The sequence below is a fragment of the Rhineura floridana genome, chromosome 2 (genome assembly GCF_030035675.1).
Source record: "Rhineura floridana isolate rRhiFlo1 chromosome 2, rRhiFlo1.hap2, whole genome shotgun sequence".
NCBI lineage: Eukaryota > Metazoa > Chordata > Lepidosauria > Squamata > Rhineuridae > Rhineura > Rhineura floridana.
The window spans coordinates 98,206,078-98,224,461 of record NC_084481.1 but is presented as its reverse complement, the minus strand read 5'-3'; the positions used below and the strand labels follow the sequence as shown (position 1 = coordinate 98,224,461).

The 18,384-nt window shown below is 41.1% G+C and overlaps 1 protein-coding gene across 1 annotated transcript; it reads right to left on the bottom strand.

The window, feature by feature from the left end:
- Positions 1 to 4,717: 4,717 nt before the first annotated feature.
- On the bottom strand, positions 4,718 to 17,814 carry CNTF (ciliary neurotrophic factor). The gene is made up of 2 exons (XM_061609702.1): positions 15,855 to 17,814; positions 4,718 to 9,710 (listed from the first exon to the last, which is right to left on the bottom strand). Exons 1-2 carry the CDS (start codon positions 15,966 to 15,968, stop codon positions 9,222 to 9,224), a joined length of 603 nt encoding a protein of 200 aa, XP_061465686.1. The 5' UTR covers positions 15,969 to 17,814; the 3' UTR covers positions 4,718 to 9,221.
- Between the last annotated feature and the right edge of the window lie 570 nt (positions 17,815 to 18,384).

Here is an 18,384-nt window from a genome sequence, read left to right as displayed (position 1 = left end):
CAACCCTTAGCATTTAATGTGCCACAAGCCCTTACTTATACGTGGGATATTGAAATTAAGTCTTGGGAACTTCAAAGCAAATACCTCAAATTCTAGTGTGCGTCATTATGGAACACCTTCACCCTCCCCCCAAAGCAGAAGAAAAATACCCCTGGGCTTTCATGATTCATTACATTTATATTCTACCCGTATCCAAGGAATTCAGGTAAGCAAATAGGTGTCCTCATCTTGGGCTCATAACACCTAATTAGGTAGATTAGGCTAAGAGGAAAGCCCTCTTCAGTAGTCTCCCTACCCTCCAAATGTCATCACATGGAGAATGGGGATGAGACTGTTGGCCTTGCCCACTCTGTCATGCCCAGTCCGGGTCAGGTCAGCAGTTTCAATGCCTTCCACAAATTGGGAAGGGAGCTTCTGCAGAGAGATGCCTGCTCTCCTTGTGTAGTCTCCCTCTGTGATTGCAAATCCTGATCTCCCAGAGTTCTAAATTGCCCAGGCAGGGAGCTTACACTGGTAGAGAAGTCTCCCCACTATAGAATTCCCCTTCCTAACTGGTGGAGAGTGCTGCAGACAGGGTGAGCCCATAGCCTCTTCCCCACTCTCATCATGTGAGGTTTGAAAACCTCCTGAAGAGGGCTACAGTCACTTGCCCAAGGCCATCCACTACATTTTATAGCGTAGCAGATATTTTAACCCAGGGTTGCTGGTCACAAGTCCAACTTCCTGTCTGCAGCATTACACCCACTCTTCTAAGTGTATTTTCTAACAAACAAAAGAAAATCTAAGGCCGCAATCTTATGCACACATACCAAGGAGCAAAATGCACTGAAGACGGTAGGGTATCTGAATAAATATGTACTGTATAAGAACATAGAAAGCTGCTTTAAACAGAATCAGATTGGTGGTCCCTCTAGCTCAGTATTGCCTACACAGACTGACAGCTGCTCTCCAGTATTTTCAAGACTTTCTCAGCCCCACCTGAAGATGCCAAACATTGAACCTGGGACCTTTTGCATGCAAAGCATGTACTGAGCCACTGAGCCCTTTCCCCTAGCTTGGGACTGTACTTTAAATCTCATTTGTACAGACTAGTTTACAAGCTCATACATTGCTAAGTATAAACCCATGGTTTTCCTACTAAAACTATGGGATAAGGATGTACAAGCTATTTTATCATTAAGTGGACAGGAAGATTACACAACCGTTTAGCAGACTGTACAGAGACACATGACCCTTTTTGCAAGTCAGCACATGTCAAGTCACTTCTCTTTGCAGCTGCTGTTGCTCATGATTAAGCAGCTGTTCATGTTCTTCACCAGGGTGGGCAGGGCTTGAGCTGGGAACTTTTCAGAATTCAGTTCAAAACACATTTGTTTGTCATCTGAGCTTAGTCTGGCAGGGGCAACCACTGCATCACAGACAAGATGGTAATTCCTCCTTCTTATTTCCCCTACTACCTACATTTAGATTGCAAACTCTTTGGAGCAGAGATGTCTTTTGCTCATATAACCTTCTAAAGCTCCATGTACACTAATGGCACTATGTAAGGAATAACCCCTATTGTTGTCACTGAATTAATTAAAACCCAAGAACAAAAAGGGGGGGTGTCATGTGATTTTACCCCAATGTGAATTATAAAACCACTGTGTAAACTCAGCCAGCCTTCAGCTAAGAGAGCTGGGCACCATATTTGAACATTTATTTATTGGACTGCCTTCAAGTCGATTCCGACTTACGGTGACCCTATGAATAGGGTTTTTATGGTAAGTGCTATTCAGAGGGGGTTTACGATTGCCTTCCTCTGACACTGAGAGGCAGTGACTGGCCCAAGGTCACCCAGTGAGCTTCATGGCTGTGTGGGAATTCGAACCCTGGTCTCCCAGGTCATAGTCCAGCACCTTAACCACTACACCACACTGGCTCTCTATTTGAGAGAACATAACATAAAGATTAAGAAGAGCCTGCTAGATCAGGACAGTGGCCCATCTAGTCCACTGTCACCCCCGGAGTTGGGAGACAGAACTGTACATCTTCAGGTTATGTGTGTGTGTGGGGGGGAGAAGGGGATACCAGTTTGATGAACCTTTGCATTAAGAAAAGAAAGCAACACCTCCCTGTCTGCAGGGAGCTTTTTATGGAAAGGGACATTTGGAGATGTGATTTTGCCATGCACCATTTTTTTTCAATTAACAGAGGCTAAAATTACAATTAGCATGGGGCAGGGGTCACAAAAAATTTTGAGCTTATAAAGGGGGTCCTAAAGGTTGGGAAACCACTGGTCTAATCCTCTTTTAAAAGCCAAACAAGTCAATGGCCGTCACTCCTCTTGTGAGAACAAATAGTTTGAATTAAATATTTATGCTTCATATTTTAAAAGTACTTCCTCTAAATACTCAAAATACATTAAGAGAAACAACCACAAACCCATTTTATAGAAACATAGGAGGACAACAGAAAACAGCAGAATACAGTTTGACAACAATATGAGAATTTCCTATTAAAATACATGTGAACAAAAGAGGTGGCAATTCTAGGAAAAGTGTGGAAGCAGTCTAGTCTAGGGGACTTTTTTGAACACGAGTTCAGTGACTGTTACACTAAGTTGCTTGAGTTTCGCACTAGTCCTTTCTTCTGGAGTTCTGCATGCTGAAGTCCAGAAGCAAAATTAGGATGGACACCGAACTATCCATCTTAACAAGGGCTTTTGTGCCCAAGACACTAGTCTGCTGGTTTTGACACTTAGGGTTGCCAGGCTCAGGCTCTGAGAATGATTCTGTGTCTTTAAGAGAAAAGAAAATTAAGCCCAGTGCAGGTTTTCTTGCAACAGTATAATGGGAAAAAACACAAAGTGAAATTCTCCCTTCCCCCTGCACAACTTTTAAAGATACAGAAGACCTCTTGGTTGCCAGGACCAGCCTCCAAGAGGTCTTATGTATCTTTAAAAGCTGTGCAGGGGAAGAGAGAATTTTACCTTGTGGTTTTCCCCATTACAGTGTTGCATGAAAACCTGCACTTGGCTGAATTTTCTCTTCTCTTAACGATACAGAATCATTCTCAGGCAGTGAGCCTGGTAACCCTATTTGACACCTATGTGGACACCTAGTTTTGCCTGTTCATGAGTTGGGGAATTGGCTACTGGATGATTTGTAATCTGTAATCAGCTAACAAAAACGTGTCTCACTTAGAGGTTGTGCTGTTTGGCCAGGCAGGCACCCAGCCCCTTCTGAGGAAACAATGAGAGACAACAGAGGGTGATTTTTTGAAGGTCATCCTGTAAGTCACAGTTGAGCAGAATTCAAACACAAAGATGGATAGCGAAAAAAAAGTTCAGTTTAGTTAAGTCAGACTCTTACCATGGGAACATTTTCAAAGCTAATTAGGTCTGAGGTAATGCTGTGTTATTTTCAGAAATTGCCAACTTTACTGATGGGAGATTTCATTCATTGGTATACAACAATTCTCAGGAAAAGTCCACTATGTACTTGGCTCAGTCTCAGTTTCAGCTTAGTTCCAAATCAGTCAAGGGTTTCATGCTCTCCAGTTCCTAACTAGAGAGGGATGGAGATGGAAAGGAGACAATGCAGCTTACAGTGTGACCTGTAGTCAATACATAAACCACAAGGTGTCAGGTTTCCCTGTATTTTCCCTCAAGGGCCTGGTTCAGACATTATGCTCCAGCACAGAAAGCAATGAGACAGAAGCTAACACAATGGAAAGTTGACCAATGTAGAAAAGTTCACAGTACAAGGCAGATTGTTTCCCTGAACTAAATCCTGAAGAACAATGACAGGGCACAGCTTTAATACATTTCTTCCTTCTCCCTTCCCTTTGCCTTATGCTGTACAATGAATGTGTCCCACAGCAAGATGTCATAAATACTCACCCTTCACATTTACCCCAATATCTACCTTGTGTAGATCCAGTGATGTTTGCCACCTTGAACAGTTTTCAGAATGGAAAGGTGGCATAGAAATCTCATAAGTAAATGGCAACGAATTTATTTAATTATTAAAACATTTATACCTCATCCATCCTTCAAGGCACGCAAGGTGGTATACACACTTCTCCCCCTTTCTATTTCATCCTCACAACCACCCTGTCAGATAGGTTAGGTGGAGACATTGTGACTGGCTGAATGAGAATTTGAACACTGATCTTCCAAGTGCTAACCTGCCTCTCTAATGTGTTAGCAGGTACTGCTTCCAAATGGGCTTAACCTTTGACTTCCATCATTTAGCATAATAACTGGAAGAAATAAACTTGCAGTGCAAACTCTAACTCCCCACATCCAACCTCCAGAAAGGCTGTCCACATGACAAAGTGCAGTATAGCACTCGTGATAATTTCTCCTCACTCCCTTTTACTCACTACGAAGGCAACAGAGTCCATTCAGAAATGTTGGGAAAAGGAGTTCTAAATAGAGATAAAACCCTGGGCAATGAGATCCCTTAAATTATGCCTGGTTTGGAGCAAAACATACAAGATATATTGGCAAGAATTACTGCCATTTTAAGATGAGCAAAATTCCACAAGCAGAACAGGCTAATTTGTACATTTTTGTATCACTGCTCTTTGCTGGTGGCCAAAAGATGTGCTGCACTAATTTCTCAATGCAACGCCTACAGAAAATTCAGCCTGAAATGGAACGGATTTTAAAATTGGTTTACTATTTGAATAATCACTGCAAATACAAAGAGCAAGGACAAAACAAGTGTAATATCTTGTTAAAAATAAATCAATTTTATTTAATTAAAATACTTTAACACACCTTGTGGCAATCAATAAGGACTCTCACCCAATTAAACAAATATTTTAATTACATAAGTTTGGGGATTAATCAACTGATTACATTTGCACACAAGTAGTACAGTAAGCATACTTTGTTTTAGATCGGGGTGGGGCACACGTGGCCCTCTTTTAAGATTGCCCTTGTCATCAAAAGTTTTTATAATTATTTGTATTAAAATTAATATTTCAAATAAAAAGCTGCCTGAGTAATCATGGGAGATTTTTTAGTTGATCAAAATGGTTTTTAACCAATTACATATTGCAACCCTATTAATAACGTTACATTCTTTTTCTAGACACTTCTTGCAGTAAGAGATCATAACTGTGAAGTGACTATGATGCTTTCACAGTGCTTCCAAGTTAGAGAACTCAAGGTTTATCCCATCAGTACTAAACTCACAATAAAAAATAAGGAAGCATCCCCAATCATTAGATTTCATATATTCCTAAAGGTGTAAAAAAAAACTTGCTAGAAGAAACACTTCACATTATTAAAAATGGATAAATATAAATATTCAGGTTAGAAACAGCATGTGGGTAAAGGTGACCTCTAAATGGAAATTAAATGATCTTGTCCATTTTTTAAAAAAATATATTGGATCCAGAATTGCTTGCATCACAGAAAGTGCTCCTGTCGAGGCAATTTTCACCAATTTCCTCTTTCCCTTTAGCCCCTCAAAATCTGATCTGGAGGCTTGAGGGAACTCTCCAGAACAGCATGGGACGTTGTACTGGGGAAATTGGCAAATGTCACTCCCCCTATGACCAGTGGGAACCTCTACTAGATCAAGTCGCTTCTGCAAACAGAAGGAGCCATTCCATTCATGGAACAGCATACCTGAATCTAATCTAATGAAATAATATCATTTTATAAATGTAGGAGGTAATAACTTTTAGAGGAGCTCCTTGGAAATATTGATTAAAATAGGGGCCTACAGAAGAGGTATTCTCATTATCTAACTGAGGTATTCAACAGCTGCTTTTCTTTGTTGTTGCTGAAGTCCCACATCTAGATTTTGATTGGTCTAATCCAGTTTATCCCAACCTGGTATCCTCCAGATCTTTTTGGACTCCTGCTAGCATGGCCAGCGGTCAGGGATGATGCGAGTTGGAGTCCAATAACATCTGGAGGGGTCAAGGAGATCATGTGTAGGAAGGCTGGTCTAAGCTTTTTCAAGCATTACATTTGCCCCTGTGTGAAAACAGGCAAAAGCAAAATGCCCTGCCCAACAAACCTTCATAGAAAATGTAAGGGGTCCTTTTCCGTATGTGGAGAGGTTTATTACACAGAATCTGGCATCTGAAACTAGAACTTGGGGATTTTACTTTTATGACTATGGAGTATATATCCAGCAGGGGCAGTACTTGTAATGGGGTCCAATATTCAGAGAATACACCCAGCTCCCCTTTATAACCTTCACAGCCCAATCCTGTATATGTTTACACAGAAGTAAATCCCATTGAGTTCAATGGAAATTACTCTCCAAGTAAGAGTGCAGAGGACTCTAGTCACATACCTCTTCCCACATATCTTCTATTGCTCTTCTACTTACCAATCTCTTTCCTTCTGTTACCAAAGTATTCCAGATTCAGCAAAAGACTCCTATTGGGTCACCAGGTCAAATGTGCATGGGTTTTATTGAATTCTCTATATTTTTAGTCTGGGAGCAAAATCTGGATTAGTTTGGTGCAGAATACTAAGGAGTTAGCACAAGTCCTTTCCGCACCCACTACATACACAAGTCATCTCCATACACAAACCTGTTTTTCCAGTTTGAAAAATTGTACATACGTCTCTTTCCTCTCTATTTTGTGCACTCAGTAAAGCCTCTGTTCTTCTGTATTTACCCAGGATTGTCTAGCAGAAACTCTTCCCATTCAGTTAAAAACAGCCTTTGACCCCCCCCAAACAATGAATTCACATCTGGACTATACAAAGTTTGCTTTGGTCTTTTAGTTTAAGCACAAAAGACTGTAAACATTTAACATTTCCTGTTTGTTAATACCAAATTGTTACCTGAGGCTGAACCTCTCTCTCTATGTTCAGAGAAATCATCTGTGGGTTAATTCATTCATGCAAATTACTCCAAGAACACAGAACCAATGCAGATTAAGAAGCAACCCCCCTTCTCCATTAGGTCTTTTTAAATAGCAGTTAGCATAGATTAAAGGAGGATCCACATGAATTATTAGCCAATATGTACACATGTATTTAGTACATTCAATTTAAAAAAAATAAGATTTGCAAATGCCCCAGAGAAACAACTATTTTTCCATACAGCAGTTCATTTAACTAATTCCATAATCCTATCCATGTTTACTCAGAAAGAATTCCAATAGAGTTCAATGGGATTTGCTCCTGAGTAAGTGTGCACAGGATTGTAGCCAAATGGCTCATTGTAAAGCAGTGCAAATCCTATCCAAATTTACTCAGCAATAAAAACCCACTATGTTCAATACGGGTTACTATCAGTCTACTAAGAATGTTCAGGATTGGAGCTTAATCTAATAAATTAACTGGTCAGGTTAGCAGAAACAAAATGCTAACCAGTTTGGTTTTAAAGCAGCCACTTCCAGAAAATATGAACCTTTTTTGTATACAGCCTTTCGATATAATGGCTAAATTAAATTTCAATTTCAGTAAGTCTAGAACTCTTAAAAGGTAGTGGACCCGTTTCCTGCAGCAATAAAAACACTTTCTACTGTGCAAAGTGTTAGCAAAGCAGGTTCGGTATAGGAGTTTTCTGGAGTACAAGCTATGCTCTGTCAACAGTCAGCCTTACCAATGGAAAGCAACATTCTCTTTTGGACCCTGCTATTACTGTTCAGAGAATGCATTAGGGCACAAGCAAGTTTAGTACTCAGCTGTGAAGCAGAAACACCATTATATAACCACTTCCATAATATACTCCAGGTAAAGTGAATGTTTAGCAATGAACTTGTAGTAGTTTGCCTGGCAATTTTTTTACCTTTGCAGGCCCTCTTATCCCTTCATCCTATTCAGCTAGATTCAGAACTAGGCATTCATGGAACGTGGATTAAACAACTTCTGGTCATGGTAGAACTGAGAATTTGAAAGTGATGTGCTTAATTCCTCCAATTTGTTGGACATGATATTACCATCGTTATTTTTGCTAAGTGGTGGAGCTTCATGGCCAGCTTAGATTTTCCTCCAATTGAAGCCATGATTTGGATTCCTGCATTGAGCAGGGGGTTGGACCTGATGGCCTTATAGGCCCCTTCCAACTCTACTATTCTATGAAAAGTTATTAAAGTCAGACATAATGGGTTGTATCTAGGGATGGGAGAAGCATTCGCAGAAGACTTATTCCAAAGCGGACTTAACCTGATCCAGTCCAGGTGAATAATGACCTGGATCCTATCATGAAGCCCACTTAAAAACTCCTGCAAGGTCCACTTTAGATCCCCTATGGTGAACTGGGGTGAATTGGACCTTGACGGGTCCATACATCCATAGTCTTATTCAACTATATCCCTTCCCCTGAATGGAAGGATCTTTATTCCAGCAGGGACTTTTGTGAACTGAAGGAGGGTGAAGCTGATTTTGCAAATTCACTATTTCTACTGTAGTTTCTTATGACACCTACCACAGTTTCCTAAAGGGTCCCCCAACCCTCTTGAGAAGTTTTGAGGGCTGCAGAGGGAAGTGGAATCAGTGGAAATAACTTGAAATGCTGAATCAGAGAGCCTTCCTTCATCAGAGGGACAACACTGGATATAGCCCAACAGATGTTTCAGGAGTTCCAGATCTGAGCAGTGCTCTATTATGCATCACACACCATGGTGTTATTGTATCCAGTTTTTATCATTTTAATTGAATTTGCCCAAGTGAAACTAAGCATGGGTGGATTCAGGTGATTAATGACCAAGGTATTCATTTAGTGAACTCATTTAAGTCAAAGCTTTCTCTTCCACTGATGGCTACAACATGAGTGGGCTTTAAAAATATTTGATGCAAACCAACAAGTCAGTATGGTACAGCAAGTAGAGTGCAGATTTTAGACTGTTAAAAAAGGAGAGAGGGGCTGAAATCTCCTTGCCTGCTGACCCCCTGCAGCTTAAATTTTGATAAGGTTGCTGTAATGCTATACATACTGCAACCCAACCTGAATTCTTGGGACAAAGTGTGTGTAAGTCTTAATTAAATTAACAACCACCACCATGTGGTCATTGAAGTCTCCACATGAAAAAAAACACATGGTTGTGTGAATCCACCCAAAATGTATGTCGTTGGAGGGCTTGAATTTGAGGATTCCTCAAAAGGAAATAAATAATAATAACATCTGGAAAACACTACTCAGTCCAAGCTGTCTCAGAGAGCTCACTCTGACCACACCATACAGTCTAATAGACCACAGTTGAGGGCAAGGTATGGCCTTTTGGAAGGAAAGTATCTCAACAAAAGAGCAGCCTCATTTTTTCTGGGCTTGAGCCAGGCGGCGACTTGTACGTGGGACAGCACTTGCCTGAACGGACTTGGAAATTTGGTGTAGGTCCCGGACAGACCTGACAGTCCACTGGGCAAGCTCCTGTAGCACTTTCATGCCCTTCATTTTCTTTTCAAAGGAGCCCTTTTCATCACCACCTCTGGTACTTTCCAGCTCTTTGGCTGGCACATTGTGCTCCAATGTTACCATCAGTTCCTGCAGTTGGTAAGCCAGACCAGAAACTTGCAGCATTACTGACTGGATAGACTTATGGAAAGATACATCAGTCGGGGTCAAGTTAGACCTCTGCACTTCCAGGATTTCCTCCAGTAAAATTTGAAATGCCCAGTAAGCCTTCAGGTTGTCTCCCAGCCTGTCCGCATCTGAGATCTCGCTCCATCGTTCAGTGTCAGCTGTTGGCACACCATCAATTGAGTCCAAGTTGAAGTTTTTGTCCAACCCTTGTTTCTCAATCTAAAAGGATGGAAATTGGAAAGGGGAGGAAAAGATTTTCAGAAACATTTTCCATATTTTTCTTGACACAGTAATTAGTCCACAATCTCTCGTCAGCCAGAGACACGTTGATGATATCTTTCCCATCAGAATCCATGGACAAGAGACACTTGAGATGCTAAGCTTAGACTGCTCCGCTCACCTGGTGTCCTATATGGACAGTTCATCCTGTCACTAGGAACTCTATCCCTGTCACTAGGAACTAAGTAGTCAGTTGTTGATTTATTTATCTGTAGGGAACCACATAATTGGTACTTCTGACTGAAGCTGAACAATCAATCAACTGACAAATCTGTTAACACAAGTGGATCTTAAACTCTTTTTCACCATGGACCACCTGAAAATTGCTAGAGTCTCAGCAGACCATTTTATACAACTTTTTGATTTGTTTTGCAGAACAAAGACACATTTTGCTTTTGGATTAAATATGAAGGAAAAATAAAACCCCTCTTTTTCTGTTCAGTGCTATTATCAGAACCAGTGCTGCATGATAAAAATCATGGGCTTTAAGACTGTTTGAAAATCCAGTGCAGGTCAAAATGGTCTTGATCTTCATCATCAGAAAAAATAAATCAAGTGCACAACCAAGTACAGATATTCTCAGCTGTTCAGCAGTTTTCATGGACCATCTGAATGCAGCTCTTGCAACACTGGACCCCAGTTTGAAAACCTCTGTCTTACAGTAAGAAGGTAAGAGAAGCCTCAGCCACCAAGAACCTAAATGGATTATTATAGCCAATGTACCAGGCTCTGGCTATACAATGATCATAGGGAGAATAGATGGTCACTAAATACTAGATCATACAGCTTCATTCATTCCTGTCAAGATGCTTTTCCAAAGAACACTTCATGGGAAGCTGCCTCAGACCAATCAAATCATTGGTCTATTTAGTTCAGTATTTCCTATACTGACTAGCAAGAGCAATCTAAGGCATCAGACAGGACACTTTCCCAGCCTCACCTGGGAGCTAGTCAGATGCAAGTTGTTTAACTTCTATAGATGTGGGGGCATTGTACCCCAATTTCTTTTCAAAATTCTGTAATGCAGATTTTGAGATCAAATAACTCTTATACTTTCAGTATCTAATTTTGTTATTTGACACTATCTGATTTGGTACTTAATATCCTTATTTTTAAAAGTGATTGTTCTTGAAAGGGATTCTTTTAGGGCTCTCTCTCACAATCTTTCAATCCCCCACCCATGTGTTCTCCTTTACAAATGTTAGAGAAAGATATTTGAAAATTTACCTGTCCAAAAGATGAAAGATAAAGCCTTTTTTAAAAATGACTGCTCTAAACAAGATTTAATTTAAGCTCTTCCTATATGTTGGAAAGCCAGTAATTTGGGCACGGAGGCACTGTTAATATTCTGACATCTGAGGATAGTAGAAAATCTATTTATGCTGGAATAGAAGTGGTCACCCAAAGGCAAGCAACCTCAGATATGTTCTGAAGGATACTGTGGGGGTGGAAAAAGGTGGATGTCATTCAATATAACAAGCGGTTAGTTACAATTTTGAATAGTATGTTAAGTAATTTCAATGTATATCCATATCTTTCAGCCCCTGATGAAGGCTAGATTTGATTAGCCGAAACGGATTGGGCTTTTTACATATTTTAATTGCAAAACGGAATAAAATTGTGACTTTTTATCTTTTTGTTTTGTCATTTGGGCACCTCCCTCCAACCGCTGAAGGATACTGTGACATGGAAGTACAAGCCTTTCATAAAAGGTGTAATGTATTTGTAGTTCATTTCAAATCTTGTAAATATTACAAAAGGTGAGAATCTTGGTAACATGATTACCACCAGCGTGCTATATACACAATTCCAATGAGACAGGCAAAAAATTCCATATTAGTTCCCTCCAGGAAACAGCAAGTAAATATTTGGAATAACAACTTCTTTGATACAAATAGAATCCAGGCATGACTTTTTAGAATGATTATTCTGAGATGGACCAAGGATGGGAACATGGTCAGGGAAAAATAGGAAGGGGATTCGCAGGGGAATCATATATATATCCACTCAGGAGCAAGGCTCTTTGAATTCAGTGGGGTTTATTCCCAGGTAAGTATGAATAGGGTTGCAGCCTCACTGGCATTAGGACATGAGCATCTGAAGTAGTTTTTCCTAATAGAAGAAAAAATACACGTGCCATTTAACATCTACAGTATATGAAGCCCCTGGAAGCGGTCATCGGGAGATTTGGGGCAAGGTGTCCATCTTTGTCACTAGAGGCCCAAGTGACCTCAGTGGCCAGGAGTGCCTTTTACCAGCTTCGGCTGGTAAAACAGCTGCAGCTGTTTTTGGCCCAGGATAGCCTGACCACTGTCCATGCACTGGTAATCTCCAGGCTGGATTACTGTAATGGGTTCTATGTGGGGCGGCCATTGAGGTCGGTCCGGAAACTGCAGCTGGTGCAAAATGTGGAGGCGCAACTGCTCACTGGGGCAGGGTATCGCCAACATGTTACTCCACTGCTGAAAGAACTGCACTGGCTGCCCATTAGCTACCTGGCCAAGTTCAAGATTCTGGTTTTGGTATAAGCCCTATGCAGCTTGGGACCAGGATACCTGGAATATTGTCTTACCCCTTATATACCCAGTTGATCACTGCACTCTGCGGAAGAGGCCCTCCTGCAGATACCATCTTATCAGAAGGTCCGTTCCGTACAACATAGGAAGCAGACATTTAGTGTTGCGGCACAGACACTTTGCAATTCCCTCTCCTTAAATATTCGATAGAATATCTGTTATCTTTTGGGTGCCTACTGAAGACCTTCCTCTTTCCACAAGCCTTTTAAGTAGAGACCTTATCCCAGACTGCATCTGTGTTGCAATTGCTTTTTAAGATATTCTTAATGCTTTAAAAAAAAAAGTTTAAAAAACATTAAAACAAAACAGCTTAAGCTCTTTTGTTTTTAAGATGTTTTAGAGTGTTTGTTTGCCACCCTGAGCTCCTTCTGGAGGAAGAGCGGGGTATACATTTAATAAATAAATAAATAAATAATAAAGTGAAGCAGAGGCAGGATCAGGCTATCAACCCTGATGCTTTAAGGAAGTTTGGGGACAAATGCAATGGAAGTTGTAGATTTTTTTTTAACCAATAATCAAAGCTACACCAGATGGTTACTATATTAAGTAGGTGAGGAGAGAATAAGGGGAGGTCATCTTTTGTAGATGGAGCTGGTAAAATCAAGACACCTGGTTTTAATACTTATCTTTATGGCAGAGGTATGGAACCTCCGGTGTCTGGGCCAGTCATGGACCTTCAAGGGATTCCATTTGGCCCCTGAGGCCATTTCCCCCCAAACCATATTCACCCACCCACCATCTGATGCCACTAGTGACCAATGTTGATTGGCAGGAGGATAGGGTTTAACTCTGCACTGGCTCTACAATCCTGTTCCCAGCAGAGAACAAGATCCTATAGTCAAGGCAGCTGGGTTAAATCTCCACTCATCAGCTGGGCAGAGATTAAAGCTTTCTTTTGCTGCCAAAGCTTTCTGTGTATGTATGGGGATACTTATTTATTTTTGTTTTGTTGTATGCACAATATATTATTTTGGTTTTTAATTATGTTATAAGTTGCTTGGAGACCTTCAGGTAGTGACTAATAAACAGAAGAAATAATAATAATGCCCTGTGTAAAAGTACCCTTTGAAGTATCTCGTACATGAGAGCTATTTCCAAAAGGCTTTTGCAAAGCCTTTAAGATGGCTCCTGTACTCCTGTTTGCTCAAAGAGGTTTGTGGGGGCTGTCTTAAAGCCTTTTCCAAATCTCCCCACACTTTCCTTTTAAGTCTCCAATTTACAAGGTACTTTTCAAAGTGTCTCCCCCCCTTCCCCTTTAAGTTCCTCATTTTGTGGGGAGACTCGGAAAAGGCTTTTGCAAGTCTTCCCTCCTTCCCTGTAAGTCCCTGAACGTGGAGACTTAAAAGATAAGCACAAGGAATTTTGGCATAATGATGTCATGTGATAGGTGAGTGGCCTCACCCACCTGTCCTATTTGGCATGCAAGGCAAATCCTGATAAGGGTCTGGCCCATGCAGCCAAAAAGGTTCTCCACCCCATTTATGGAATCTTCTCCACAAGAACATCTTAAGCTACTGACGCCATCAGAGAGAAAATCCAGAATACTACATTTCTCTTAGCATTCCAAATACAGGCCTATTAAGAATTTTGGAAATGAACAAAATTGTAGGGTTTTCTGGCATTCTCCTTGCTTACTCTTGGCAATCCTTAATGGAAGCAGACTCCCCCCCCTTTGAAATTTGAAGGCATTATTTTGTATGTGCTATGGATATAGTACTGTTTGTAGAGTGTTCTTTTTCAAAATTCTTGTGCCAGTAGGTAGGTCAAAGCAGAAATAATAAACTAGACATTTGATGGAGAGGTGACTAAAACATATAAGGATGCTACTATACAACGTTCAGCGTGGCAAACAAAATGTGTGCAGGCATAAAACATTCATCTTGTTTAGATATGGATTTAAAGCTCCTCCAAGAAGAGGAAGTTATACATGTAGTCCCCACAAGATGGCATTATATTATAGGAAGTGAATACTTCCAATCCTGTTATTTCTGCACGCACACACACCTTTTGGCAGGTGTACTACAAAATAAAATTAAGCCCCTAATCCTTGGGCCAGTCACTGCCTCTCAGTCTCAGAGGAAGACAATGGTAAACCACCTCTGAATACTGCTTACCTTGAAAACCCTATTCATAGGGTTGCCATAAGTCGGGATCGACTTGAAGAAAAGTCACTTTCCATTTCAATCCAACTCTGCCCTCTCCTCTGGTAGGGATGAAACATCTACTTCCTATCATGACAGAATGCTCCAAAATATTCCTTCTAGGAAAATCAGTGTATAGGCTTGGCACACACATGGAACACCAAGGTTGATGATGGAAATCATTCCCCCCCCCTTTCAGGTCAAAGATTGCTTGTTTGCTTTCTTTTTCCTTTATTCACAGTATACAACTCTAAAATTATTGCTTGGTCATCTCGAAGTATGGTCCATGGACCACCAGTGATCCAAGAGCTTCATTCAGGGGGTCTGTGACATGTCTGCATTAAATATTCATATTGTTGTTTAATTGTATTTTTATTGCTTTTTATATTGTATTTTGTTGCATTACAATTTGAATTCTATGGAATGCAAATTGTAATACAATAAAATACAATCAATAAAAGTAGCAATAAAAATACAATTAAAAGTCATAAAACTTCCAGTACAGCCCATTACAATTGTTGCAGCACGCAGGAAAATAATTAAGTGGTCTGCCAAGATCATCAGCAATTTTCAAGTGGTCTGTGGAGGGAAAAATTAGGGAATCCACTGATCTAGAGCTACTTGCTCTGGTTTCACTGTTCTGCAGTGAAGTAGCAGCTGAGTTGTGGGTGGATGGTTCTGCCTTTGGGCGGGGAGTGGACCCAATAATATGTATGTCCATTCTAATTATATGATTCTGAGTACCAGTGATTCATTCACCACCACCCCCTTATTGTTAAAGATACAGAACTATAAAGATGGTTTTCAAAGGGAGTATAGCGAGGAGCTCACTAAAGCCTTCAGATCAAGATTAGATGCTCTCTGAAGGATTTGATTTACCTAAACACAAGCTAAATTAGGGGCTTAACAGTTTTAACTGGAATAAATTAAATAATACACAGACAGCTCTAACTAGTCCTTAATTAGAAAGTACCACGCTTAGCTATAATTATGAATCTAGAGATCCAAATGAAAGTCACCCCAGACTGGGAGTATTAAAACACCTCATCTGGGAAAATTGATTTGTGAGAGAAGAAAGCACACAAAGGCCATTATATTTTCTCAAGGGAAAAGTGTTTCCCTCCCTCATTTGCTTGAGCCTCACGCCTGGTCAGGTTCACCAATGCTAAAACATCTTTTATGGCACACGTTTTCCTCCCTCAGAAAGTTTAAAACCAACAGACTTTTTTTTTACTCCAAGACAGCACAAGTGAAACACTGGTTTAAAAATTCAGCTAAACAAGAGTCAGGTGCCCAAAATGTTTGAGGCTGAGCAAATAAAACATTGAAGCAATGGGTGGGGGGGAAGAGTTTTTAAAAAGACTTACATAGGACTCCAGGAGGCTACTGACATCCGAGCGCATTTTCCTCAGGAGATGAACAGTGCGGCGACAGAGGTCCCGGTGGTGGGAGGTCACAAGGGGCCGCTCTGAGGAAGCCATCACCCGGTTCAGCTGTCCCGGGGGTGACAGCAGTAGCCGAGGCACGGCTCACATAAGGCTGTGTGTGCGTCCACAAAAATCCCTTCCTCGGCTCATGCATTCCAGACCAATAGAGAATTCTCCACTTGTGTGCCTGGCCCCTTCCCTCCCTCTTCCATCCCCCACAGCTTAGGGAGAAATGCAAATTCCTGGCAGCATAGCTTAACCCTCTGAGATCAACAACACAGGCATTTCCCCCTCAAACGACTGAGAATCTTCAACCCACTCTTACAAGCTGTTGAGACCAGAGGATGGTTTGTTACCACAAGTACCCTTTTCTCTGTTTTTCCTCAGCTTTGCTTGTATCCTCTCCCTTCCTTGTATTATTTTCTATTGCTTTTATTTGGATTTGCTACTAGCCACTTCAGCGACCCACTAATCCCTGTAAAATCCATGTCACAGAGCCCTAACAATCCACAACAAAAGGCACAAAAGACAGCCAGTCACACTATCTTTAGCTGGATTTATATGTATATATTTTCATTACAAAATCATCCTGCGGCATCGATCTTATGCAAATGAACTATTCCCTCACGCTCATTGACATCAGACATTGCCTGGTATGGTTTCCAAATTTATCTCAAAGAACTATCTTTTTGTCTTGCTTGTTCTAAAGCTTGAAAAGCCCAAATGGAACTGGCAATGCAGAAATTATTTTTTCAGTTGCTTCATTCCCCAACAGCAAGCATTTCTATTCATCAGTTTGTTTTTGGACTGAGTTTGTAATCTGAATCCTTTCAGCAAGGTCTAGTTTAACTGGAGTTGCATTATTGTCTACTTTCCTGTTTCTTTGCTCAGAAAATGTAAAAGTAACTTATTGACTTAGCTAGGTACATATTAGCCTATATATGCAACCCCCCCCAAAGCTCTAAATAGCTAATGCTGGAGAAGAGTTCTATAACACTCTGAAGCCCGCTTATCAATCCATGTTCCTCTGGGAGTCTACTATGGTTGGCTTCATCTACACCATTTGAGGTTATTTCTGTGTGGTGTTCCTTATTTTATACAAGGGCATGTGGAAGTCTTTTCAGAAATCTACCCAGTTCACATAAAAGCAACTGTGTATGGGTCAGCATTACACCAGCATGGAATACAGAGGTGCATTACAAAATTAATAAATAGACCTTAGTGTCCCTTTGCATATGTACTCCTCCACATAGTACAAGAGAAGACTGTGCTTGTATTTTGGACTAAGATGCCCCAAAACTCTGACCTGCTAGTCCAGCCTTTCCCAACTAGTGGGCCACCAGATGTTGTTGGACCACAATTCCCATCTTTCCTGACCATTGGCAATGCTGGCTGAGGCTGATGGGAGTTGTGGTCCAACATCTGGTGGCCCACTAGTTGGGAAAGGCTGTGCTAGTCAAAGACTACAAGATACACCCCATACTTTTTTTTTACTGAATTTTAGTGATTGTGTCATCGATGTTTGTATAGACAAGTGAGATCTGCAACATAAGGTTGCCATGTATCCCCACTCCTAAGAGTGCTCTTGTTCATCGTCTGCCTGCACTTGCTGGTTCTGTGGAACAAGGGTGGCCAACCATTTTGACCCAAGGATTGCATTTACTGTTGGCCAAGCATCTGAGGGTCTCATGCCAGTGGTGTGCATGGCGAAAGTGTGAGTGGGCATGGCAACTCTGTCCCCCAACCTCCTCTGCTCACTCTTTTTTCCTCTTCAGATCAATCCTGAAGAATACAGAGAAATTGTCCTACCATTGTGGTGCTGGGCTGGGCGGATAGGAACTTTCTCACCCAGCCCTGCAATAGAGAGGAAGATGCCACTATGCCAGCCTTTCCCAACCAGTGTGCCTCCAGATGTTGTTGGACTACAACTCCCATCTTCCTGACCATTGGCAATGCTAGCTGAAGCTGATGGGAGTTGTGGTCCAACAACATCTGGAGGCACACTGGTTGGGAAAGGCTGCGTGACTTTGCTGCTAAAACAGGGGTGGTGAACTAGCAGCTCATGGGCCAGAATGCCAGATCTAATGCAACAGTGGGTAACAGCACTGATCTTCTTCTCTTCCTGCTGCTGCTATTTCCCTGTTGTGCATGGTTGGGGCTGTCTCAGCTATGCAAGGATGCACACTCTGAGAATTAGATCACTGTTAGTATATACAGGCCAAACTTTGAAAAAATATGTTTAACAGCTGAGTTTTCTAGGTGACTGGGAGTCAAAGCACATTTCATAAACCAGACAGGTTTGTCTCTGCTGAAGTGTTCCCAGGAGGAACTATTTGTAAGAAAGAGTGTTTAACTCTCCTCTCACAACCTCACTTCTCCCCTGTAGGGTTTGAGACCCATATGAACATTCTACCACTATCAGATATACAATAAAGATATTGGGAGGTGCGGAGAACAAATGAGAGGGTCG

What these genes read in the sequence shown, in the direction of transcription:
- CNTF (XM_061609702.1), bottom strand. Translation starts at nt 15,968, where the DNA reads ATGGCTTCCTCAGAGCGGCCCCTTGTGACCTCCCACCACCGGGACCTC. An exon ending in GTAGCCTCCTGGAGTCCTAT is followed by an intron (nt 9,711 to 15,854) that starts GTAAGTCTTTTT and finishes CCATCCTTTTAG; the next exon opens with ATTGAGAAACAAGGGTTGGA.